The sequence below is a fragment of the Amblyomma mixtum genome, chromosome 3 (genome assembly GCF_055824585.1).
Source record: "Amblyomma mixtum isolate Tamu chromosome 3, ASM5582458v1, whole genome shotgun sequence".
Lineage (NCBI taxonomy): Eukaryota > Metazoa > Arthropoda > Arachnida > Ixodida > Ixodidae > Amblyomma > Amblyomma mixtum.
Genome location: NC_143014.1, coordinates 106,008,263 through 106,034,241, shown reverse-complemented (window position 1 = coordinate 106,034,241; position 25,979 = coordinate 106,008,263). Strand labels below are relative to the sequence as shown.

Sequence of the window (25,979 nt, the reverse complement as noted above, 5' to 3'; positions counted from 1 at the left end):
GTTCTCCGGGCGACTGCTTATTCTTGTTACTCATAGCGGGGGAGGTTGGCAGGTGTACGGCTAAACGTGAGTATGCGGACGTCTCCGCGTGGCCTTTGTATGATCAACGACGCGCAAAGCGGCAGCCTGTTTAACCGACCACCCGTGTGAGTGCAGGGGTCGCTCATGGTAGGAATAACTTCCTGTCACTGTACCTGCCGGTTTGAGAAAGGCACCTTGGCCATTGTGAGGCGCCTTGAGTTTGTGTTCCCCAGGAAAGAGCTGCATTCTAGAAGCTTTCTCACAGTCGGGCGCATTTGAAGCCAGCTGTCTAGTGTTTTTGAATGTTCATTTCCGTTATACGTGAAAGCAAAGCGACGCACTACTTAGCTGCTGACTACAATACCATTCAAAAGAAGACAAGCGCGACCACGAGAGTTTTATTACTAATTTTATGCTATATTTTATCGATTACGAATCATTACGAGCGAACAGTGCAGGTGCTTCTCTACACTTGTGCATATGATCGATGAAATTACTTGCTAATAAATCACTGGCATCGATGCAAAATACACTTAAACGCTGAACGGTTACGAATAACGAAAGCTAAAAACTTAAAAATCGTCGTTTGCTCTTTTTGTTACTTGAAAAGCGACTATGATGATATGTTTCGTTCATGTGCCATATATACCTCCAGCTTCCGGATGTTCAGTTAAAGAAAGTCATTAGAAATTCAGGGTATCTATGACACCCTGAAATGGGAACATGCGGCCTGGATGTGGATTGTTCAGCAAGTTTTTATTCGATTAATCGGCTCACGCCGAGAAGTTCCGAGTACGCTCTAAAGGCTGCTGATTGTCTAGCGATCGCTGTCTTCTGCAGGCGAGGCAATGTTCCAAAATTACTCAGTAAGCATTCGCGCTTACACGAATTAGCTGACTGTTGCGCTGGCATGATATGCTAATATTAAATGTCGGACACTTTTAGCTGACTTTATTGGCTGACAAAGAAAACCGCAATTCACAAACTTATGAGGCTTCAAGGTTAGTTTTTAATCGCACGTATCCACAGGCATTTACATTCAATGCTACATATTCGAAACCGTTCCTGTTGCATTCTTTTGAGTCGAGACCTTCCGCTCATCTATGTTATTTTTTTTTTAATCGAGAAGCTGATTCTGTGCAGTAAAGCACTGAGCAAGAAGACTTCATTGTCTGCGATAACCATGGCTTAGCAGACTGCAAGACTCAGTGGCAGACGCTGTTGGCACGGCTTCTTAAATACTCTGATAGTTTTCCCACGGGGCATCTATGATTCAAACACCTGATCTAGCATTTGCACTTTAACGCAGTCGTTTGAGTTACGTCACGTAGAATTTTAGCGACGGCTTCAAGCTGCTTACGTTGTCATTTTTTTTTTAGCAATGTAAACGATCTGCATGCGTTTGTTGTCTCATTGTCTTCATTTCAGAGCCTGCACACGAAGAAAATTTCTGTGGTGAAGAAATAATTGTTGGTTAGCCATAAGCACTAAGCCGTCGCCTCGTGTCCGAAACCTCAGAAATCCTTAAAAAATCCTCAAAATCGTAGATCTGCGCCCCGGACTTCGCCCTGCTGTGCGGCTACCGTGTGCGACGAGCAGATCTGCGCCGGAGCCTGCGGGCGCGCAGAGACGGAGGAGCGCTCGGCGCGGCGGAGGCAACCTTCGGGGCGGAATCCGCGAAAGCGCGGAAAACCAGCAACGCACAAAAGCGGAGAGCGCGGCTCTCGAAGGCGGAACGAAAACAAGGCAGAGAACAAGCGTCGGTCGTTTTGGGAGCCGGAGTGAGGGGAAGACGAGTCCCACTTGCATAATTCCCTCGCGGCAAGGCCCCCGTTTCTCGGGACAGCATCATCCTTGGACGTCCGTCGACGGAGGGCAAGGAGGCGCCCTCGAACCGCGATGCCCTGGGCGAGTGAGACCGGGGCCCGGCAGCCGCCTATAAAAGCGGCTGCCGGCGGCGCAATGGCAGACAGCCGGAGCCAGCCCTCGGGAGAGCCAGTCGACAGTGTGAGTACCGGCACACGCCCATGGGATACCCGGGCGCCGTCCATGCAGTGAGGCCGAGACCGTGCACCAGCGCTGACTACGCGGACGCCCAGCCGCTGCTCGCCACGCGGGGCTCGCACTCGGGATACGGCCTCGCGCAGCCAGCCGCGGCGGCGGCTTGCCGCTTTAGCGCCTCCGCGCACCCCGAGGGATTTCCCCCCAGACAATGCTCAGCATGACGCCACTAGGTGCTCCGGTCGTTAGCTCGCACCGCGAAATTCACCTGGGCAGGAGCTTTACTATGTTATTGTTTTGTAGCAAACCGGCAGCGCCGTCTGTAGCGTATATAGCTATAATTGTCAGCATACGTTTCTAAAAATTATTATTCACATAATCCGAGGTTAGGCCATTAGTCGACGTCTAGCTGTCGACTGTGAACGACAGGTAACATATTCTGTTAACGTTCCGCTCAAAACTTTATTGTAAACTACATTATTAAATATAAATAAGTGTAATTCTCACCTGCGATTTGCTTTCACTTATTCACTAATTTGCTCGCAATTTGCAAATATCAGGAAGCAGGCGCCTGCTTTCTTTTTTAATTGGCGGCTTTACTGAAGGCTTGCGAGGCTTAGTCCTTCAGCTAGTTTTTTCACTCAAAAAGGTAAAATTTGCCTCCCCCTAAAGCATACCGAAAAACAGCCCCTAAGAGAACAGAACCTGCCATAACTGAATAACTGAAGAGAGCTAGGCGGTTAATGGCTGGCAGTGCCTCTTCTCCTCTTTCACCCTTCTCCTCTGCAGCTAATTGAAAGCTTGGTTTTGCTTTGGGACAGTCACTGACAGAAACGAAATGCTAGCATTATTCTTAGTTTTCTTCTTCGTGGAGTACATTTAATGTCTTGTTTTGTACTGAACGCACGGAATAATTTTTTTTTTTTTTGGGGTGACTGCACGTTACATGCAAAACTTCCTACCTTTGCTACTGATCACTCGCACGTTTTCACCTCTAGTAATTGCGTTCTTATTACCGCTGTTGGTGGACGTTAAGGAACTTTATCATCTAGCTGAAGTTACCAAACACCGCGTTAACGCATGTGTCCTGAAACTTTCTTCATCCCAGCAGAGTGGCCGTTTTGTGCACAAATGCAATAAAAAAAAAGTGTCTCATATGCGGCTTTTCTTGTAACAGCCTGCACATTGTTCGAATATTGTTTTGGATTGCTTACTTTAATTACCTCTGTTTACTTGGAATACTAACACTTCTTAAAACTAATAGGTGTTTTGTTGTCGCATTTAAGTAAACGCTTAGCTTCATATTAACAAAGACAAGATTAAAAGCCATCCCCTATTTTTTTTTCAGGTATTTTCACCAGACCCACAACCTCCTTGAGCAAAGATGAACCACTACCTCGCACTAGGTGAGTAAATAAAGGAACACGGCAGCTTCGCGCCTGATTTAAGAGAGAGGGCACTCTCATGCCAATCACTTCGCAGCCATTAACCAATAGTGGTCTTGCAGATTGAATGGACGCCCTGAACCTTGGAACGTAATGTGTTAAACCATATTTCGATGCTAATTGGAAAGAAATTGTCTTTTCACTTTTTATTCGTTAATTAGAGTTTTACGTGTGATGGAATCGTTCTAGTCGAAGCCTCGAATTTTGGTTACGAGGTCCAAATTCGGAGTTTTTTTTGGTTTTTGGACGCAACTTACGAAAGTTAGCTCTTTAATGAGAGAAAAAGTGCTTCAAAGTATACCGATAAGTTTCATCACAGACACTGACGCATTCATGCAACTGCCGGATTTCTGAACCAACAAGCACATGCCGAATTGTATGAATAGTACCCCTAATACACGAGTCCAGTGGCGCCTTGCGCACGTGTGCGGCGCAAGTTTCCTATACAGACCTCGCGCCTAGAAGTAGTCAGATTCTGGGAATTAAAGCAGTCGTAGTACTCTGGTATGTAGGATGTAGGATCAGAGGAGTCCTTTTCTCAGCTCCTTGGAAACTGTCTTGCACAAATGAAAAACAGCTGCTTCAGAATAGCTGTATGATATTCGCGGAATATTTGTACTCTCCACGTTATTCCACTAACACTCAACAAGAAAAGCTAATACAATTGAAATTATTTTGCATAATGAATGCGTCACACTAATTTGTAGGTAAGCTCTACATATCCAGCACTCTTTCGATTCCCAAGTGCGTGCTGCGAATGCTCTTAGGAGCAAGCGTTTATATCTTCCGGGCCTCACGGCAGATATAATGCGTTGCTCTTGGGAGATTTGAGCATGTACAACTTCAGGCACACGAGTTGCGCATAAAACGTCTAACCGCACCTTACGCGGAACGAGTTCGACTCTGAACAGAAACGACTCAAAAGACGTGCTTTTAAAGATGGTATTACATTCAGCCCAAAGATATGCTCTAGCTATCCTCCGGCACAGAGGAATAGTGTGTGAAGAAGTAAAAGGTGGGCAGTCACGTGACCGGCTGCAGTTTCCATTGCGGCATGTGGAATGTGAAGAGGGAAAGTAGAGGTTATCCTTCGCAAACATCTTCCTACATCTTCCTACGTGATTCGCCCGTGCGCTGGCCAATCACGAAAGCCAGCCAGGCGGTAGTCGCGGCGTCGATCAATCGCGAACCGGACTTGCTGCATGTGAGCTAGTTTTTAAATCCCCTGTGCATTTGTTTTTTTTTTAATCTAGCGTCTTAGAGGGATCAATGTTTTATCCGTGTTGATCGCAAGAACAGCATGCACACAAACCCTGTCAGTTAAGAAACCTGAGGTGCTCAGTCTTGGGCGTTAAAGCAAAAATGAATGCAGGATTGTTGTGATCAGTCGATGTGTGTGTCTCATACATAGGAACCTCATATTGGTTTCATGGCCGTGTGATTAATACGGCACTAAGTGGGACGCTTCTCTGGAGGCAAATGGCGGTGTGAAATCGGACTCCAGCCGTTATGTTGCGTACTTGCTCAGCTTTCAAGCGACCCTCTTTTTTCATTTCTGTGTAGAAAACTGGGATTCTAAAAGTTTTTGAGTAGCGGGTGCTCTGTTATTCCAGCTTTCTGTTGCACTTTATTTCGAGAAAAGGATCAACATACCCTATTTCTAAGCTGTTAAGCAACAGACGGGTCAAGGTTACGGCCCCGCTCTCTTTTGTCTAAAAAAATAAGCAGGCGCCAGACAAATAAGTTCGGGGTCATGCTCATCTCAGAATTAGGTAAACAAATATTACATGAGCTGCACCACCTGAAACCCCTTATGTTGACGTCACGCTGACGTCACGTCCCCCTTTGGAGAAATTAGCCGCCGCAGTTGCTCCACGGTAAAGATAAAGTATGAGCTGCCATTTGCGGTTGCCCTGACGGCACTAATGTCGTAGATTGTGGGATTTTCACTTAGTATTGCTAGGTCTTACTGTTCGCACTCTCTGGTTTATAAAATTGGTCCAGATACCTTAAGCTTGGTCCTGCTTGCTTGCTTGGTCCAGCAGTTGAGCTGAGGATGATTGTTTCGGATAGAGACAGCCTCGGACAAAATGCGGTGAAATTCAAGCGAAAGCATCGCCTTGAAAATCTTAAAAAATCCGTGACATGCTGGAAACTTTTTCATGATAGTGTACTGTAGCACACTAGCGGTTGCTGGAACGCGGCCTCGTGGCTGATCTCGTGACGCTCGTGACGCCCTCGTGATTCATGAAAGCTTGCGAGTGTTCGGACGCAGATCTGATTTAGTACAGCCTAAGGAAGAAGGAAACGCCCGAACGCTAAAGGTGCGATTGGTTTTTTTCAGTTCCTGCTGTTCCCGCGTGTAGGGTAGGTGCAGTCATTACTGCTAGGAGATGCTTTGCCTCTGCGAGAGCTCCTACTCCGGGCGTTCCCTCTCTGCGTTGTAATCATTCACTGTCGCCATCGTTGCCTGCAATTTTTGGGAGGCGCCAAACGTGACGCTTTCTAGATGATCTAGTTCACTGACTTTTTTTAAGAGTGAAGCACTGATGGAATTGATGTTATCTTGTGAGAATGTGTTTTGTCTTACGCTAAAGCGCAAGATTTTAACGTCATCCGCTGACTTAGCAGCCCTGATTTTTCCTTTTTATTTGGGCAGATATTTATGCACATGTTTCCTTCTTGCATTCTTAGCTCTTGCCCTGACTGCTGTGGCCGTGGCGCTACCAAGGGTAAGTGGTTTTGCATCATAGCTAACAGGTAGCGATAATAGTTGAATATGAAGTGATAACCATATAGAAACATGATCAAATTAAACTTTAAAGTGCCAGAGTGCTTTAAAAAAAAAAAACAGAAATTGAGCCATTACTCAACCATAAGTACACACTATTGCGCAGAAAATAAAAGACATACAGTAAGGTCGCATGCGGGAGTATGTACTCATTCTCAGACGGTGGTGGCCAGGAAAATTGTAAGCTCAGGCAGGACGTCTGAAGAAACGATGATGGTAAGCAGCGAAATATTGCTAGCACTTCTGCAACGAGCAATTTCAGCTCACGTTCATTAGTTATAGCAACGGACGTGATGCGCTTAACCAGTCAGAGACAAACAACGTGCGTCGATCTACGGGAAAAAATTCTCTTGAGTTGCGGCAGGGGCGTCTGCTTGCTTGCATATGAAACATCGCCGTCGGATGCGATGTGGGAGCTTTTAACGTCGCGCCTTCGTTACAGGGACGTCTATTCTAAATGGAAAAGTGTGGAAAGTAAAAAAAAGCAAAAGAGAAAAACGAATGCTCGCCAAAGTGCATCGGAGGTTGAGGGGCACACAGGCTAGTAACGCCGGAAAAGCCACGCCAGACGTAAAGAGCCCATCATCTGCGAACATCTATGCCAACAGAAACCTCACGGTGTGACAGGCTGCCCCATTTTGTAGGGCACTCGCCGCGAGTGCGTGTGAAGCGAGGGGAGCGTCGTTGCGATGTTTTACGGCACCAATTTCTTCAGCCGACGGGAGTATCTGTCAGCTGCTGTCATCGCGGCGGTTTGATGGGCCCGTTCGGACATCGCCGGAAGTGATTAACCGTCTTCCCCGAACGATGACAGTGGGTGGGGCGCCGCAGGATTGCATCGTGTGCGCGTCCATTTGGCGAATCTTACGTCCGGCCGCTCCTACACCGCGGCGGCGCGGCATGCCGACGCATAGGTCCATCCGAGAAACGGAACTGTGACAGCCCGCAGAAAGGCCGGGGCGTGAGCGCAGATACGCGGACTCCTGCATTTAGGCAGCCTGCCCCGAGTCGAAAGAAAAACCGGAACATTCGGGCCTTCGTTCACACAGGAAGCTTGGAAAGATGGCGGTCGTTCGTGTTCGGGGGTCTGTCACTTTCCACCCTTGACGGAGGAATGTGACCGGAGCGTGTGATACTTAGCGTGGTTTTTTGAAGTCGCGTCGCGAGCGGAAGCTCTCTTAAAAGCGTACTGCGGACTAATAGTGACCAACAAACACTATAGTCGTTTAAACTGTGGTAAACGATAAAAAACTGGTGGCAGCAATCGGCACTCTAGAAATAAATGAGAAAATTGAGGCCATGAACACACAGCGGACCAAACAAACGTTGGGTATTTTTGTTAAAAACTGGGGCTCTAAAGGCGAGGAAGATGGACAGCTGCTCTAGAGAGGGTTAGTACTGCTAACCTGGGCTTAGTTCATAAACCTACCATTCACAACAAGCGCGAAACATAAACGTTGCCTCTAGAAGACTGCAGAGCATTCGACCTTACAAGCAATTGTTTAAGGCACAGACAGACCGATCGCCACTGTATAGTAACCGCTGCAGCATGTGCACGCTACCTGAGGCGTAAATGAACGCTGCCGACGTGTCTTACTAACGCCTGAATGAAGTACCGTCACGAAACCGTGGCGAACGCCAGCAATCCATCACGCCGCTCTCATTCAGCGGTGAATGAAAAACTCGTCTATCCTTTCATCGCGCGTCACTCGTGAAAGGCCTGGGAAACTCGGCCGGCCGGCTCTCTGAGCCGGACTACGTCACGGTCACGTGACTGACAGCGTGCCCATTCTCTGCCGTCTCCCATGTCCCTCTATCACATCGAGCCAAGGGGCTTTTAGTAGTGGAATATTTGGCGCAAACTTCGCTGTTACAATGAAAGCATTGTAGCGAACTATAACATAGCTTTGTCGTCAAGATTATTCATGTGACGCCCGTTAATAGTCCTGATTCTGAGGTCTACTCTTTAGCTATTTTGGCCCTGCTATTCAATGCGGATACAAATTGCGTTCGGTCCTTTACCAAGTCAGTACACGTGCACCGTAGTGCCTATGACTTTCCAGCCGAAATATAACGAGGCGAAAATTGCCGGCGAGAGATGGAGAATGGCATTTGAAAAAATGCAATATATGAACTACCTGTATTTTATTAAGCTTCTACGATGCTTTGCCCGCAGCGGCACCAAGAAAAAATATATATGTGATTAAATTATGCACAAAACATATGTCTAGAGAGTATCTGAAAATGTGTGAGGGAAGTTTCGACATGTTTTCAAACAGGGGTGCTCAAATGAAGCTTCGTCTCCTAAAGTCGCGTCAAATACTTCTTTATGGCTTCTAATTATAAGTAAAACTTTTTTCAAATATAGCTGTCCTCTAAAAATACGTGCGCAACATAGAACCTCTCGCGCATATTTCAATACTCCGATAAGTCTGTCATGGCTGCACGCGAAAAGTCTCGAAATTTTAAAATGCGTCTTGCTAGTAATGAGAACAAACTTGCGTGTGCATCTGCACTATTGTACGTATATATTTTGCCCCAACCATCGCCCTTGAAGCCCCTGTGTTGTGCCATCCTACGTGCGGCATGGCTCAAGAAGCCCTCTTACGGCTTCTTTCAGCTGCTCGCTCGCCTACACTCGTGAAGAGCGGTGCGAGCCCACACGGGCGTATATTGATTAGCGCATAGAGAAACGGCACAAATAAGTAATGCGAAGCCCCCACGCAACACGCCCGCCGTGAGACACTTCCTTTCGCGGCTGTTTCTGTCGAGAAAGTACCTGTTCTCGCAGCCACGTGCCGGGCTGCAGCGGTTCTTTTAAGAATTGCATAGCTTGCTTCATACCGTTATGCTGCTGTTACAGCGCCACTCTCGCAGCATAAATTATCCCCAACCTTCTTTCTGTGGAATGTTTTTGTTCCCTGCATAGTTCTTTTCATTTTGATGTGCTGCTGTTTTATCCAGTAAACATATGTGTAGTAGTAAGGGCTTCGGAAAAGAACCACGTATAAATAGAAAATTTAGCGGCAAGTTTTCCGTTCGATTTTAGGCATCATAGAGTCAGCGGTACTCGTATTGTGGAGTGAATTTCGGCTTAGTTTTTACCACCCCAATTGTTCACGTAACAGTGTAGAACGGGCAGTTTTTCGTCGTATCTGTCTCTTTATGCACGAAACGCAAAGGGTTATCGTCGTGCCAAGGGTTGCACAAAATCACGAAGCCACACAGCTTGAGTATATAAGTACTTACCTCGTCTGTCGAGCACAGGTACAAAAACGCGTTCCTCTGTGAAAAACAGCAAATAAAGCAGTTTACTTCAACGTTCGAGAAATAAGCAAGTGATTCATTATTCTAGCCCTGCAAAAAGGCAGCGTTTGAGGTTTAGCTCTGCTCATTGGCGAACTCTGTTTTTCTCTCCTTTTTTTTTATCTCTCTGCAGTCAAAGCGGGCAGCCTACGAGCTTCCGGACGGCGTCGAGTTCCTCGTCGGATCCGTGAAGACATCGTTCACCTGTCCCGCCAAGAATGGCTACTACGCCGACGTGGACAACAATTGCCAGATCTTCCACGTCTGCAACGTGGTTCCCAAGGACGACGGAAGCACCGAGGTTCAGCAGTACAGCTTCCTGTGCGGCAACCAGACCGTGTTCTCCCAGTTCTCGATGACGTGCGCTCTGCCCGAAGACGCCATCCCCTGCGGCAGCTCGGCCGACTTCTTCTACCTCAACGACAGGATCGGCCAGGAGAAGGTTAACCTGCACGACGACGCCGACCTGCAGCGCGCCGTCCAGATCATTCCGCGATACCAGCAGGCGCCCTTCAAGGCCTGAGCCCCGTCACCGCCACGTTCACGCGAACGCGACACCGTACCGTAGCCAGTTCGAATCGAGCCTGTGACCGTGTGGACGAAGAGTCGCGCAGACAGGAGAGGCGAGAAGCCCGAAAGGTGGCCACGCGAGTGTCCCGCCGCTCACTTCTTCCTTTCTTATTACTTTCACTGGGCTTTCATACGGCTTTTCGCCGCCTGTTCCTTGATATCCGCGCAATACCTGGCAATGAATCATGGTTACCGTATTCGTCACTAACACTGTCATATGCAAACGACAGCTTTTTGGGGGCATAGAAAACAGCGTCAATCTTTAGGGCGGCATCCGCCGAACGATCGTGCTTGATGTCGCAAAAGTAGCTTGAAGGCGACGAGTGAGAAAAAAAAAAAAGAAATGAAAGAGAGGAAGCAACCTCGCGACGCCGCCTCGGCGTTCCTTACATATAGGCACTCGAGTAACGTACAAAGTTCCAACGGCAACTCGCCTCGCAGCGATGACGCGGAAGGTGCACACCACCGCTCGCTTGTATTTTAGCTCGGCTCACCACATTGTCGCATTCGTGTCGACTCCGCCACCGAGGCACAGAGATTGGCCGTCTTTCGGCGCTAGGAGCATGGTCCCCGCTTTGGGTTGTACAGTCATAAACCTTTTTTTTTTTTGGGCTGGAATACCGTACACGCCTTCCGGTAGCTCCCTGCTGCTGTCAAGCTTCCCTACGAGGTTGTGGGTTCTTCTCCGCTTTCGGGTGTCGGCTGCGCAATTGAAACTTCTGCAGTGGGTGGGAGCACAGTGCCTAGAAGCCATACAAAGTCGCTGCTGTGGGTTCCCTCTTCTTAGTCATGTAGTCAACGTCTTTGCTTGTCTGCAGTCTTGTGTAAGCTCGTGTGTTCAAGAAAAGAAAATGAGTTCTCGTTTGCCTGGTGACTGGATGACCCTCCTGGGGTAATTTAGCAAATAGTGAATTCTTTTGCTGCCACTGAGATCTTGAAAACTGCGATGTTCTGTGCAAGTGAATCAACCGGTGTTCTATTGTTGCATCGTTACTGTCCAACTCGCGAGCTTCTCTCACACGCTCACGCATAATGTACAAAATGCCAAATGCTTTCTGTGACACTTTTAAAATACAGCGTCATGGCGAACTCATGGTCTCATACGCTTTGCAAGCAAAAAGAATAAAATCATTGTTGGTCGTTCCCCTTGCTTCTTTTTTGTTGGGAAGATGATTTATACTACGTATTGTATCGTACACTCAGTTTTATAAAATACTTCAGCACTGCATCAGCACTTAAAACGACAACTTAGGATGAATCGAGTGAAACAGAAACACAGTGTCTGTACCTCTCGTCGTGGGCTCAGCCATAGACCGACATATGAGATCTGAATGATAGCAGTTGACTGCCGTCAGAGTTAAAGTGCTTGCTGCGCACTATGGCTTCACGGCAGGACACCCCTCCGTGAGGAGAAACCATGTTTACGAACTCTGGGCGGCATTTTGAGGAATTTACGCGGTGTCATTGGCATTCTTTTGAATACAAACAGTGCCTCATGTTCCTTTCCTTTTCTTGTACATCTTATGTGGGTGTGTGTGTGCGAATTCGTACGCGAAATATTGAAGTTGCACCACCGCTTTGCCAAATAGCGCCCACCCTTCGCAAACGTACTTTCCCTGTATGAAAGTTACGTACCGCGCGCGCGCATACATACACGCGGAAGAAAGAAACTTGTGCAGTTGGACGTAATAAAAAAAATCGCGACAAGAAAATGTGTAAAGAATTGCAGGCAGCAGCTTCAGCACGTTACGCACTTTCTCTGGACCACAGATGAGTATGCCAAAGGTTTACCTGCTTTTTAGTGTTACTGATGTGCACGATGCTCAAGGTTGACCCCAAACTAGGGCCCTAAGGGAAGCGCTAAGCATCGAATTAAATCAATGTTCTACATCACGGGTTACGCGGCAGTAGCAGATCACTGAAGCAGCGTTGGAACACAGAAAAGAATGCGCGAGAATTCATTTTTGAACCTAGATTAACTGTTTTTTTTTTTAACATGCCTTTAGTGCCTCGCTCAGCTGCCATAGTGTATTCGTCCACCGCTAGAGAGAAGCACCTGGCATGCAGCGCAAAATTTTGCTGAAAAAACTAGGGAGGATGTACATATGTTAATATGTTAATATGTAAATAGATTTATTATAGTGTAACTCCCCCTATTCTTTATAACGGTCCCCTCACTTATTTCATTTCACGTCTACACACTGCCTGCTATCCTTTATTTCCGCTACCCCAGCTCAGTTGCTTCCAGCAGCGATAGCAGATGCCAGGGATAGCAACAATCTTTTTCCTTCCTTTTACCATGTATAATTAAAACCACTTACTACTACTACTACTTACCATCTCCGTAAAATGAAACGCGCGAAGGATTACTGTAACTAGAACAAAAAAAAACAGCAACATCAGCGTTTTGGAGGAGACACAGGCATGGCCCATTAACGCTTTCACGCAATAGTTTTCGCGCTATCGAAGGGAAAATCAAGGGCACTAATCTTCAGTCTTCTTCAATTTAATCTCGTTTTGCTGTTGTCGTTTTAATTGTTTTGTTCACATTTCATTTCACGCTGACAGTACATTGCTTTCAGAAAAGAAAAAAAAAATGATTTTTTCTTTTCGGCTGCTGTCTGGCGGATAGCTTCGATCGGTACTTTTCATTCACAGTGTCCAGAAAACCAGCTTCAAGTAAATGCTACGAGCTACAAGTAGCCTGCCGAATCAAGGCAGTTCTTATTGTGCATGACCACTTCTTCTTTCGGGAGCATAAACATGACGGCTTGGGCGTTATCTGCACAACGAGTTTATGAACCTCAAAGCCCTTAAGTCCCGATTACACTGTGTTTATTTCACGTTCATTTCATTGTACTAAAGGGGGTGACAAAATATTGGTCCCCGATTTACTTGGCTAAGATATATGCGACTTAGGTGGGCTAGCACGTTAGCCCCTTACCCAACTATTGTTGACGCACTAAAATTACGTACTGGAGGAGGTCCCATGATTCACGGCAGTATTGGGCTTCTCTGCTTCCTGCTTTCAGTAAGAGAAATACTGGGCGCCGATGTAAAATACAGCCACTGCAGCAGTGTAATGGATTCTTCTAAAGGCGTAGCTTCTTGCATATTGGGGCCAATGCATTTGTTTGTTCATAACAAAAAATTAATAAGCGAACACCTCACCGTAAGTAGCACCCATATCAGTTTTTACAATTTTGAAAATGCCATCACCCTCTGCGCTGTGGCCAAACAAATGTTGCCTGCATCGCGCCAAAACAGATGCGCTTTCAAGAAGCTCGCAGGCAAAGCAACCCCTCCAGTGGGCGTAAGTGCCGAAATAGCCAAAATTGGTTAGGCCACAGCGCCGAGGGTAACTGCATTTTTGAAATTCTAAAAACTGATGTGGATTCTACTTACGCTGGGATACACGCCTCTCATCAAATGAGGAGACTAAACCTAATAGTCAGAAAGTTCACTAATCAGTATTAATTAATCTGGTTACTGGTTAGCACATCATATCGGTATTCTGATGCACTGTACCACTGAAAACGCTTTCCTGAGTATATCGCCCCTCTAGCTCACAAAGGCAATTTTTAAAAATTGCAGAATATTTAAGGAGAAACATCCGGTACAGACTGGCTGCTACAAGAGAACATACATATGCCCCAAAAGTAAAACAGGTCACGCGAGTAGAGAGAAACTTGCATTGCAGTGCGCTGTAGTGGCGGATGATCGTGTCTATACAGCCTGGGTTCACGTGGCATACCGAAACTGGACAGCGCTATGCATTTAAGTGCGCCTTATTCTCTCTCTCTCTTATAAGCGCCCAGGACGAAGCAGCGCAATTTCTCTGCCGACTAATGCTCCGGTTTATTTTGAGGCACCTGTACCTGAATTCGCGATCTTCAGTGAGTTGAGTATTGAATATCGTTAAGATATTGATTACGAACCCCTGAATAAAATGATTATGGCTCTAATTTTGAGAAGAATATTCGAGTTTGGTTCACAAAGGATTATTCTGCATTAGTCTGCAGACAACGACCCCATTTCAAGGAATAAACTTCCGACTTCGAACCGTAGCGACACCTAAATATGGAGCTGGGGGGCTCAGAACTAGTCAAGCTGAATTTTCAGCTTTTTTCCCCGCACTCCGTCACCTCAAGAGCGAAATAAAGAATTTATTGATTATTATTAATTATTTATGATGCCTGCAGGTTGAGGAGTCATGAGAGCCAACGAGCTCACCAAGAAAAGCAACCGCAAATCGACGAACCCTTTTATGAATGAAAAACCGCAATTTCGCCCTCACACCGACAGTAATGAGATATACACACAGAAAAAAAAAATGCTCGGAGCAGTTGCATTTGAGATGAGAAGCGCCTTTTGCACCACCATCCATCTTTTATTGTCATTGCAAGCCGAAAGTGGCCGAGCTGCTGGCCCGGTCGATGACGTCGCATGTATAGCCAGAAGTTCCCAACACTGGCGGCACTCTGTGAAGCTTGTTTCACGCCTACAGAAGAAAGAAAACTTTGGCTTGCACCGAACTGTAACTAGAAGTTTAACGTGGAAACATGGTCGATTTTTCGATGTCAATCTTTGCACTTGGAAAGCATATAAAATGCGTGATTAGTGCAGTATGAAAGTATCGGGACAATTGAAGGCAGAAGGGAGAAAGAAGAGAAGACAAACGCGCTGGTCACGCATGTAGAAATCCCGTTTATGTAAGAGAAGGTTTTTATCTTGCCTGTGCGATCTAGCTCCTCGCTCAACGCCTCTGGGCTGTACTGGGCTATGATGGGCTCACTTCGCCAATTAGTCCAAGGGTTGAGGTTTTGATAACACTGCTTAAAACTTACAGACTCATGGTCGTTTTGGTTGTCACACCCTTATCTAGAGTTCAGTTGAGTTGAGGTTGCTGTAAGCTAGAGGTAAGGTTAGCGTTGCGATTATTCTGCCGACAAAGGCTCTATTTGAAGGAATAAACTGCAACTTCAAACCGCAGTGACACTTAAATATTAATTACATGCAATAGTTTGTGCACAGATCTGTGAAATAGCAGAACTACGCCGCCACTCACAAGCACCCACAAAAGTCACCAGCTGCTGCTGTCATCATTTCGAGTATGAATGGTTTCCGCCCGGAATAACAATGTTTTGAAAAGAACCGCCTGGCGCACCTGCCCTCTCGAGGAAAGCGAGTAGGACGCACCTCACCGCGTTGTAATCTGGTCAGTCCATAACCTAGTTGTCTACATACCCGCGAACACCACATGACGTATACAGCGGTGACGATCCCAGACCCTTCTCTTGCATCCACGCTAGGGCATGAGCAGAACCTGTGTGAATGCGGTGCAGCAGAGTGGCTTGATGTCTATTTCTTCCTTCGGCCACACACAACTGCTTGGGTGGATACCACAGGAATCTGAAATGGCTGTGCAGTGTTTTTTTTTTGAAGAATCTCTTTGCACCTTGAGCAACCTTTCTTGACGAATCAGCAAACGGCGCTTCATATGGACGAGACTGTCGGCCACCTTGTTGCCCAAGACACCTATGTGCGAAGGAACCCATTGGAAACATATAGAGGAGTCTCTGCTGTGTGGTTTCCGCACCAAGTGCAGAGAAGAGGGACAGCCTTGTACGGAACTCAGGCTCTAATATCAGAAGGGCAGATTTCGAACCCGCCAGGATTACAAAAGGTTGAGCCGGAAAAAGACCTTAGCTACCGTAAGGCCACCTCTATGGTAACGCTTTCAGCCATATGGAGGACACGACTGAAGTAAGGCGGGCAGACCAGGCAGTATTCAAATGTGGAATATGGAACGCCGCTGTGCTGGCTCCGCTTGCCTTGTCCACGAAACCATCGGTGAAAACTTTGAGATGGTGGGTAAATTCTCTTTCCGAATGCTTGAGCATGAACGAACGCGCTTCCACCAAAGGAGTACTCCGGTTAACGCGAACGTGAGATATGCTGAACGTGCAGTCGAGACTCTTAAGTTACTATGGCGCGTTGAACTACTTTTCCGTCCCCGAAAGTTAAGACCTAGGGCGCTTAGAGTGTTAAGTGCCAAGTAAGCCCAGCACTCAGACCCGTTTCGAAGACGCTACAGAAGAGCTCGCCCGGCTATCGTCTCAAGTTGCATTAGTAACCTTTGGGCAGGAAAATACTAAGACGTTTCATTAGTAACTCACGAAGAACTTGATTACTCGGAGCCGCCTGCGGTACTCCAAGGGCTCTTCTTAGGCTCCTTCGGTACAAAACTTCTAGACGATAAAACTATGATACAGATAAAAAGATCAGATACTTGGTACACTATGTGGCTCCTCACCAGGGCTTCGTGGAGTCTGACCATCGAGAAAGGATTATTTCCCCATCGTTCGCCTGCGATTCTGCGGATCACATTCAGGTGCGAGCATAAAGATGAGACAACCTGGTCCACAGCTCGTCGCCACTGGAGACTAGAGTCAAGAACAACGTCCCGAAAGCACATGTGACTAAAATGGCGAATGCAGGAGCAGCCAAGGGTTGTTTTCAGGCGCGCATAACGTGCATCTATACTTGGGAACAGGACAAAGCTTTAATTTTACGCTAATATAACTTGTCCCACACCTTTAAAATAATCGTGTAACGAAATAAGGGCATATTAAGCGATCAAGACTAGGCGCTTGTGTTGGTAGCCGGTAAAACCAACACAAATATCGTCTGCATATATTGGCATGTGTACCTTCCAGCAATTTTCCTTCAAGGCCTCGGGAAGACCAGTCATTGCCACGTCGAAGAGCGTGAGGGAAATAACACTTCTTGAAGCACACCTCGCGATATAGCCGTTTCATAGCTTAAAGTGCTCCCTATAGCCGCACTAGTATTGAACAATCAAATATGGATAAAGCCTAGATGATAGCCAGTACACCCATGCCTTGTGAACCATTTAGTATAGAGCCTTGAAGGACACTTTCCTAATCTTTAGTGACGTCAATAAAAATGGCTAGTGTCGAAAGAACAAAATCTCTCTGATGTTCAGTGTGGCTTATAAGGTCCAAGACGCTACATAGCGCACTAAAACCTGAGCGGAATCTGGCCATGCAATCTGGTCACTGAAGGGTCGCGAAGGGCCTGATGGGGTTTCGCTGTCTTACATACCCAACAATACAGGACAAAAGCATTTTTCAACGAAAAAGAGTTTATGAACTCAATTTTTTCAAACCTTCTAAGATTTTTCTATAACACTCAACGTATTTACAGATCTCTCCTCGGCAGGCTTGCACTTTTTTTGGTATTAACGTTTTTGCTTTCGTCGAAAACGTTCCCCATTGTATTTTTATGGAGGTCTTAACTCCTCGATACGAGCGATGGAAAAACTTTAAAAGACACGTTCTGCTACGAATCAAACGAATGGACACTTACCTTCAATATTTCCAAAACAGTACGTTGCAATATTCAAATATTGAAAATTTTTGTCAGAGAATGCTGGACATGAATCGATCCCTTTCTCTGTTGGCGAAACTATTTCTATGTTCGTTGCTTGCGATGACGCCCCAATTTTAATCCCTCGTTGTCGGACATATCAGCGACTACCTCGTCCCTGTCCACGATAGTTGAGTCATCCCCACTCAGCGACGAGGGCGAGCTGGTCTGGTGGTCGACCCAGTAGTCTGACAGCTCCACGCCCTGGGAAGCCATGGCCGTCTCCTCCGCGCTGGGCTCCTCAGGTTGCCGCGGTCCCTTTAGAGACGACGGCGCCGGAGGAACCATATTCTTCCCATAGGGAAAGTGCCGAATTGAAAGCATCACCGTCTTCCAAAACTATTAAAACAAGAAAGTATAAAATTGGAGCTGAGGGCAACGCACGTCGAACCACGCCTCCTGCGCAGACATACGTAAGTACCGTTGTCAGTGGTCGCTGAAATTCAAACAAAGAAAAGGAGAGGTAAAAGGCTCTTATAATGGGCCTATATTCAGTTTTTATTCGTACTAATCGGACGGTACTATGTGTCAGATATACCTTAAAGGTTTTGCGATTAAGATCTACGAAGTCATGACCTCATCAGAAGGGCTGTGTCTTCCAGTCTATCAACTCACATCAGAAACTCCGAGCAAGTGTGTAAGGAAATTCCGAGTTTTTCAGTAAAGGAATGATTCGTACAGAATTTGTTGAGTTCCGATGTCCAAACTGCCTCAGTGTTTCTTTCTCAATTGCGGCATATGCTAAAATGCCATTATTGCCGAAAAAATCATTTCCATTTTCTAGCTTTGATTTGCTTAGTTGGTCGTGATGACAAATGATTGGTGCAGAAAGGCCACGGCGCGGCCTCCAACAAGTAATGTTACATATTTATTGTTGTTCATTAAGTCTTAGTTAAAAGAGCTACCTAAATGGTGCCAGGCTGTGTGTGGAAATCAAAAGTTTGACCGTGCTTGCGGATAAATAAAATCTGTGCAATCATTCGGATCTGAAAATTGCGCTATGAATCTGGGTGAGGAGTCACGGAGTATTAAATCAAGGCCGGTCGTTAAAAATTATCAGTATGCACTGGAAAATTAAGTTAAAATGTGGCGCATGACGATAGCTTGTATTTAGACTAAATCAAATTACGATCCTTGCAATCACCACCAGCATAGTCATGATGATCACAGTTACATTAATGCCGTTGCCGATTCTTCCTGGCCAAAGACAACCTCTTCCATTTAATTGCATGTTCATAAAGTCGCATCTACAATAATACGAAGTAAACTTCGGTGTTCTAGCTATTCACAGCGTTAGGCAGAAGAGAAAGGAGAGTTTATTCCGTTTACACTTGAGTACACCAGCGGAATTTTGCTATCACAAGTAATAAATGCTACCTAATGTTTGCTAGGCAAGGCGTGAGAGGTGTGTGATCGCCGGAGCATGCTTCGTGTTATTGTGGCCGCGACTGTACATAGCGCTGAAATTCCATGGGGGAGATATTCCGCCCAGAAAATTACATTTGCTTGTGTCATTGTGGATACTTTTGCATTTGTATGCGCTATCAAGGAATTAGCGTTATAGGATTGCCCATAAAGTTAGCAATACGAGGATAAATGATTGTATTTTTGAATTCAGAACAGGCAGCAGTCTCTACGTGGATAATCTCAAGTGCCAAATAAGAACAACCAGGCTTTCATTTTGAACTTGTGTTCTCATGTTAAAAAGAAACAAAAAAAAAAACGTAACAGCATGGAACCTCAAGCAAAGCTGGGCACTACACAGCGCTGACTGCCAGCAATATTCACCCTGGGAACAGTCAGCATATAGCATTATATTATATGTTAACTATTATATGTTATGTTATACGTATGTTAAGTGCACTTAACAGCCAGATATGTGTAGAGTCTAGTTCTTGTTGGGGCATGCTCTTGAGCTGTTTGCTTCACCACACACAACAATCTAGCCCAAACGTCGACTATCGTTATCTATTCCAATTCTTAGCACGTACAAGTCTTTTGTCAAGATCTTATAATAAAAGCCAGAATTCCAATTTGTCATCACTTTCATAACCAGTTAGAAAACCGAGTTTCCACGAGGAGGCTGAACTATATTTTTCTTATACGAGGGAAACAAGGGACAAGAATGCTTGCATGAAATATTTAATGTTTTGATACTGACAACACTTTCGGGAGCTCGTTAATCACTTTATCTTCATTACAATATGAAATAACTCATTATTTTTGCTTCTACTTATTCGCTTCACCCTCGAAGAGTTGGAAGTTCCTTTTTTGTTCAAAGAATTTTATGCTGAAAGAAAGCGACGTCAGAATCCAGATACGTGGCACTAGGCCGACATAAGAGACTGGAGATTACAGCGTGTTGCTTGGCCGAAATTACTTAAAAAAAAAAGAGGCACATGGCTGGAATGGAAAAAGAGGATCACCGCGACGATAGGCCGATGCAACCGGACACTCGCAGAAGGATTCACAGAACGAACCGTACGTGTCTTAGGATCAGTTCCTTGTTTACTGCGTGACATACCTTCTAAATCGATATGGGTCACGAAAGTAGCGTTCGCCGAGCAGTCAGCGCGCCCGGATATCCCTGAGGCGACTAATTGTTGATGCGAACTCCGGTAGCGCCAATCAACGGCCACGCAGTGGTCAAACGGGCTCGCCGGACCTCCTTGGAACCGTGCTCGTCCTGGCTGCATCAGAGCTTCCCGGACGCCGTACAAGGTCGGCAGACTTTGGTCTTCCTCGAGAGAAATATTGACTGAACGAGGTCGACGCCGCTTGAGAAGTGGACAGCGTCGACGCCGGCGATATGGCCTTGAGTTGGCTTCGCGTAATGCAGGAGGCCAGAGGTCCCGATAGAAGTGTTTCTTTTCAGTTCAGTATGCATTTTTTAAGAAAGGAATACATGTAACGAGTGGCCAGCGGCGCCGCAGAAGGCAAATAAATGCGTTCGCCGTTCATAAGACAACCGTTCACACGGGTTTAGATGACTAAAAAAATGGCTCAATACTGAATATAGAAGGACCAGTGTACTTTTCGTTTCTCATTAGTGCCCACTACCTCCTCTGGAAATTCTCGCGTGAATTGTTAAGGGCGCCAAGTTGCGTGCCGTCTTACCTTACAGGGGGCAGCTAGTAGAAAAGGGCAAAATGCGACAACGCTCATGCATGTAATTAATCTCAAGAAGAAGTGGGCCCGCGAAAAAAAAATAACTTCCGTGTTTGGTAATGATCCGTCCCATTGAGGCTTCAATTGGAAGAATAAATAGTTTTAAGCGCCCTTCTCTTTCTATTGAATATTTACTCCTGACGTAGCCCTGCTTCGCTCAGCGCTCAATTGCTGTCTGCAGTAATGTACTAATATGCATGTTCTTCGACGCTCACTCATCTCAATTATCAGACCCGCGGAACGCTTTCAGCCGCTCCGCTCAGGGGGGACACTGATTATCTGTGTACAAGACCTCTGTGGTGTCCTCGTGTGGAGCCAAGGTAAGTCCATTATCTCCAAAGAACAAAATATGAACACGAAAAAAGTGTAGCGCGGAAAAATACGACACGAACACCATGAATGCTAGCTTCCAACAGGTCTTATTTTAAAGCGCTAGGATTAAAAGGGTATGTGGAAGAGGAAATGGCGAACGCCGTCACACGTGGCCGCCTCGAATATAACGGACCTGAGAACGAAGCCTCGGGATCAATCATTAATTTAACTGCCACTTACCATGGTGGGTAGTCCCACGGTGCCACCTGCCCGGGGAGCCCGTGTGCTCGGGAAGGGCAAGCTGCGTCTCACAAGCCCCACCGGTGACTATACATGAAACAACCACCTTCCGGGGCAGTGGCGCATTGCTTAACAGCTGCATCACTGCACCAGGAGTGGTATGAGGACTCAGCGATCCATAAATGTAAAGTAGATAGTGACCAATTCCACATATATGGGCATTAGCTAGTACAGAATCAGCAGCAACAGAACATGCGAACGCATTCAACTGGTCCCCCGAGATTCGCCTCTGAGCTTTTTCTGAAGCAGAACATTAATACGCCAGAATATGATTGCATGTAATCACATAACATGCGATAAGATCGGGTTGTTTAGGAAGCTACTAATTTTAAATTCCCTAACGTTTCGATGTTTTTCCTTACTATTTCTGTCAAAATTCATTGACGACTGAAGATATGGGAAGAGATAGCGGTAGATTATAACGACAGTATGCATGATCTATTCGCAGCAAAAAAAATTATTTACTGAAAGAGCAAAACCTGCTTTGTAAACAGATTTGCCTTTATTGTTTGAAAGCGCGTTTTTTTTTTTACTGAAGTCCAGCTTCCAAACGAAACTTATTAAGCGATCGTTGCTTCTTCTCTTCCAGCTATTTATTATGGGCGGCTATCCTTTTTTTCATTCTTCCAAACATCAGCTGTTTCCACTAAGTGCATGTGAATATCAAATTTTTCAGTTTTGAAGCGGACAAAAGAAACAACAATTCAGGGGGCACTTTGACTGTCTAAAGTGCGTAGAGGCGAAAGCGTTTTCCGCACCACTTTGACTGCTTCTGTGGCACTGGTGGCGTCCCATGTAATTGAGTACTAATTGCTAAGTGACGACAAATCACTAATTAATGGTTAATTACTGATTTGTGCCTGAATACTAATTAACTGCTAATTAATGACGCTTCAGCTTCGCCTTTAGGAGTGGAACGCGACAGCGTGTTGTAGCGCTGCCAGGCAGTCCACGGAACGCCACCACCCGTTCGGCGCGATGCCTTGCCCTTTGAACGCTTTTGAGAAAAGGAAAGGGCGCAGTAATTCTCTGTCATCTCGGTGGACACCTGAACCGCACCGTAGAGGAAGGGAGAAAGTGGTAGTGGAAGAAGGAAGACAAAGATGGCCCGTAATGAAGAAAATGAAAATTGTATTTGAGGAAAGGAAATTACGCAGTAACTGTCTCACATATCTCGGTGGACACCTGTCAAAATTCAGGGGGGCACTTTTTTGACCTAAAATGCGGTCACTGATGTGTGGTTAAGATGTTAAGCTTCGCCTCTAAGAGTGGAACGCGACAGCGTCTTGCAACGCTTCCAGGAGTCCATAGAACGCCATCGCCCATTCGGTTCTATGCCTCGCTCGTCGGTAAATTGGTTTCTGAGGAAAGGAAATGTATCTGTCCCTCATATCTCGGTGGACACCTAAACCTCGCCGGAAGGGAAGGGAGGAGGATGGGAGTGAGCGAAGACACCGTATTCAGACGCACCTTTGTTCTTCCCAAACCATCGAGCTGGCATGGCGGAGTGGATAGCATGCTCGTCTCGCACTCCGAAGACCGGGGTTCGATTCCCGAGCTCGACCAATTTCTTACTCGGTTTTATTTATTTATATGACCTGACTAGAAAAGTTAATTAGGCTAACTGAGCAATTAAGCAATTAACTAAGCTCAGTCCCACTTACTTGGAGCATCACTATACGATCCCTTCAATTGGTTGCCTGGTTACTAGCCAAAGTACAATTGGCCCCGTTTGAAATTCGCGCACTGTGACGTCACGACCGTTTGGACCAACTGAAAAGCGTGACAATTTCTGTCGACAACTGCTGCTTACAACGATGAGACATTAAAGGCTTTCGCCTTAAAAACTCGCTGCAAATACAACTAAAAATTATCGAGCAGTTCAAAAATCAAAATAGGCAGTTTAAGTTTCAAGACCAACGCGTTTCCACAAAATGCAGCGATGAAAAGAAACAGATATCTTACGCAAATATATCCTAGCACCTAAGGGAAATCATTTAGAATAGGTGAAATTCATACGAAGCAAAGCTGTGTTCAGGGGAGAAAATAGCAGATGGTTTAGCATGCCTAAGCCTGGGATATCGTGCGGTAGCACTAGTTAGGGTCAACACTTAAGGGCCTTACGTGCTAAAGACATCTGACCTAAAGGCCTTTACCATAAACCTCTTTGGCCTAAAGGCCTGCTGCCTGAAGGCCTCTACCCGGAAAGCATTAGGTTAAATACCTAGGTAAATGCCTAAAAACCTTCACCCAGTTGAAGGCCTGCCATCTGTGCACACCTGGCAGGTTGCGCACAACCCGGTGGGCACGTGGGTTGCCTGCCACGAAGCATGCTTCAGGGACGTATACGTACAGTCTTCGTCAAAAGTAACCAGGCTCCATGGTTTGCTTCTCATTCGTATAACACAGCCCTCATGACTTCCCTAAAGATCAAAAAGTTCTTTGAAGGTGAGAACAGGGTTTCTTCTAACCGTACAGAGATTTAGAGCTTGAGGGCTGGCATAATAGCTTTAATATACGACTGAGAAGAAGAACATGCAGCCTGTGGCAGCGGTGGTGGCTTGGCTAGAGCCAGTAGCAGGCCCGTGCAATATCCTTTTCATCCTTCTCTGTCACAACAACAACAACGACAACAACAACAACAATGCAGCCTTGTTACTTTTGACAAAGACTGTACGTACATACTACGTATGCCCTAAATCGAAAAATGCGCTTAGTTGTGCCACAGCTCTAAAAGCTTTAATACCTTTAGTTTGTAAGATGCTCAACATTGTCTACAAGTGGAGACGCTCTTCTCCTCAGAGTTAGACACAAAAAGGCGTATTTCCTGCTAGTGGGTGAAGTCAGGTAAACTTTCGAGAGACATGACATGGTGCATTGCGGAAAACGTAAAAATAATGCGCAAAATCAATGAAGAGCAGCAGCTTCAGCTACAACGCGAGTGAGAACTTTAGCAAGACAGCCCCTACCACGCTCCACTGCGATACCTAAAGGTACAGCTCTATCTGGGGAACGGCGCCCCAAACGTAGCATTCTGGACAGGTCATAGCCCGCTTAACCCTTGCGTGTTGGTTTCACCCTCCTTCAATCCCCAGCTGTAAAGCGCCCACAAATGCTTTCACACTTCGACTAAGAATCAGCGCAGCAATTTCGGCAGCAATGTTTCTTCTCAGCACACCAAAAGTGCCTGACTGATCTCGGCTCCTAGGTCAGGGAGTTCGTTAAAATTAAGCTCACCAGTTAGCGTGCCCTTTTAATGGTTCACAAGAGTGTTGGTAGTTTGTGACGGCGTTACGCGTGCTTTCCCAAGAAAAACAGACAGCTCCACTTCGAGAAACGTCTGGGAAATTATTCAGACAACACACTTCGCGTGCTCGCAGGGCTTTTTACACTTCCCATTGTACCGCCAGATGTTATTTCAGGCTTTTAACAAGGAACTCTTGAATGAGAGGGCTAGCTGACAAAGGTTGGTTGGTGCATCATCAGTGAATAGCAGACTTTTTGCCCGTCACTCCACTGAAGCCACCCTTTGCTCACTCTGGCGCCACTTTCGACAGCAGCAATGCCACGGGACAAGCACAAGCTGAGTTGCGCCAAAAATGATTAATTCTTGTATCACCTCATCATCACAGCTAGAACCACACAGAAACTAGGCTCTATTTGTTCCAGTTTGTGCATGACCTTCGATATCGAAAGAATTTGTCTAATTTGTCTAGGAAGTTGTCTAAGCCCAGCTGATCCTTTAAAAGCACTGTCGTGTCTTGGGAGGGGAACGACACTGTAGCCGAGGTGTAACAAGAACTCGGGTTTTTTTGTCAGCCGGCCGTCAGACCGCGCGTCCCGCTGGTCGACGACTGGCCGCACCAAAGAATGCCTCCTGAATACCACCTTAGACGCCTCGTTTGTATTCAATGCTGTCAACAAGGCCCTACTTACCATTTGTTATATCCCTGGGGATATCCCTATAACACCGGTATGCTGCATTGTGTTATGGTAGCGTGATGTGGACCGTCGTGGAAATTATATCACTGGGATTGATGCAGAACATATGACAAATAAACCGCGGCAGAAAACGGATAAAGCAAAGAAGCGCAAAATTGGCACTGATGCTGACTAGAGAGTGGTGACTTAAATAAATATTTCAGTACTTGTTGTTTCTGCCACAAGTATGAAGTAAATATATGTTTTTTCTTTAACCTCAGATATCTCAAAATGTCATTTCTCGTTACATTTTACCATTAGGCTGCAAAGGAAATAAACTAGGATGATACGCAACTATGCAATAAGTTTGTTTCTAGAGGAGCTTTAGTTTATGAAAATAGCTAAAGGAATTATTGCTTTGAAAAAAATTCCTGCAAAATTGCGAATATGTGCCAGAAAAACATATTTCTAGTTCAATTAAAAGAAGACAGAATTGGAAATAAAATAAAACAAACCACAGTCTTAAGTATGCCTCACAATATATAGGAAGCATGCGGCCTGTTTTGAGTTCTTTAGCGCCTCACATTTGCTTAGTTTTCCAGTGCAGGGAGCCCAACAATATAAAGCAGTGTTGTCAGCGACTCAGTGCGCTTGGAGGAATTTTATACAAAACAGTAGAGCTTTTCATTGCA

At 45.9% G+C, this 25,979-nt stretch overlaps 1 protein-coding gene and 1 long non-coding RNA gene across 2 annotated transcripts; one reads left to right on the top strand and one right to left on the bottom strand.

Annotated features, from left to right (window-relative positions):
* The first annotated feature begins 1,967 nt into the window (after positions 1-1,967).
* Positions 1,968-11,278, top strand: LOC149351258 (uncharacterized). Its single transcript, XM_089580538.1, has 4 exons — positions 1,968-2,028; positions 3,371-3,428; positions 6,162-6,199; positions 9,698-11,278. The coding sequence occupies exons 2-4, from the start codon at positions 3,407-3,409 to the stop codon at positions 10,085-10,087; spliced, it is 450 nt and encodes a 149-aa protein (XP_089436664.1). The 5' UTR covers positions 1,968-2,028; positions 3,371-3,406; the 3' UTR covers positions 10,088-11,278.
* A 3,232-nt stretch (positions 11,279-14,510) lies between these two features.
* LOC149351257 (uncharacterized) lies at positions 14,511-22,201 on the bottom strand. Its single transcript, XR_016290559.1, has 2 exons — positions 17,698-22,201; positions 14,511-14,635 (listed from the first exon to the last, which is right to left on the bottom strand). It is a non-coding gene; the product is annotated as an uncharacterized LOC149351257 (long non-coding RNA).
* Positions 22,202-25,979: the final 3,778 nt, after the last annotated feature.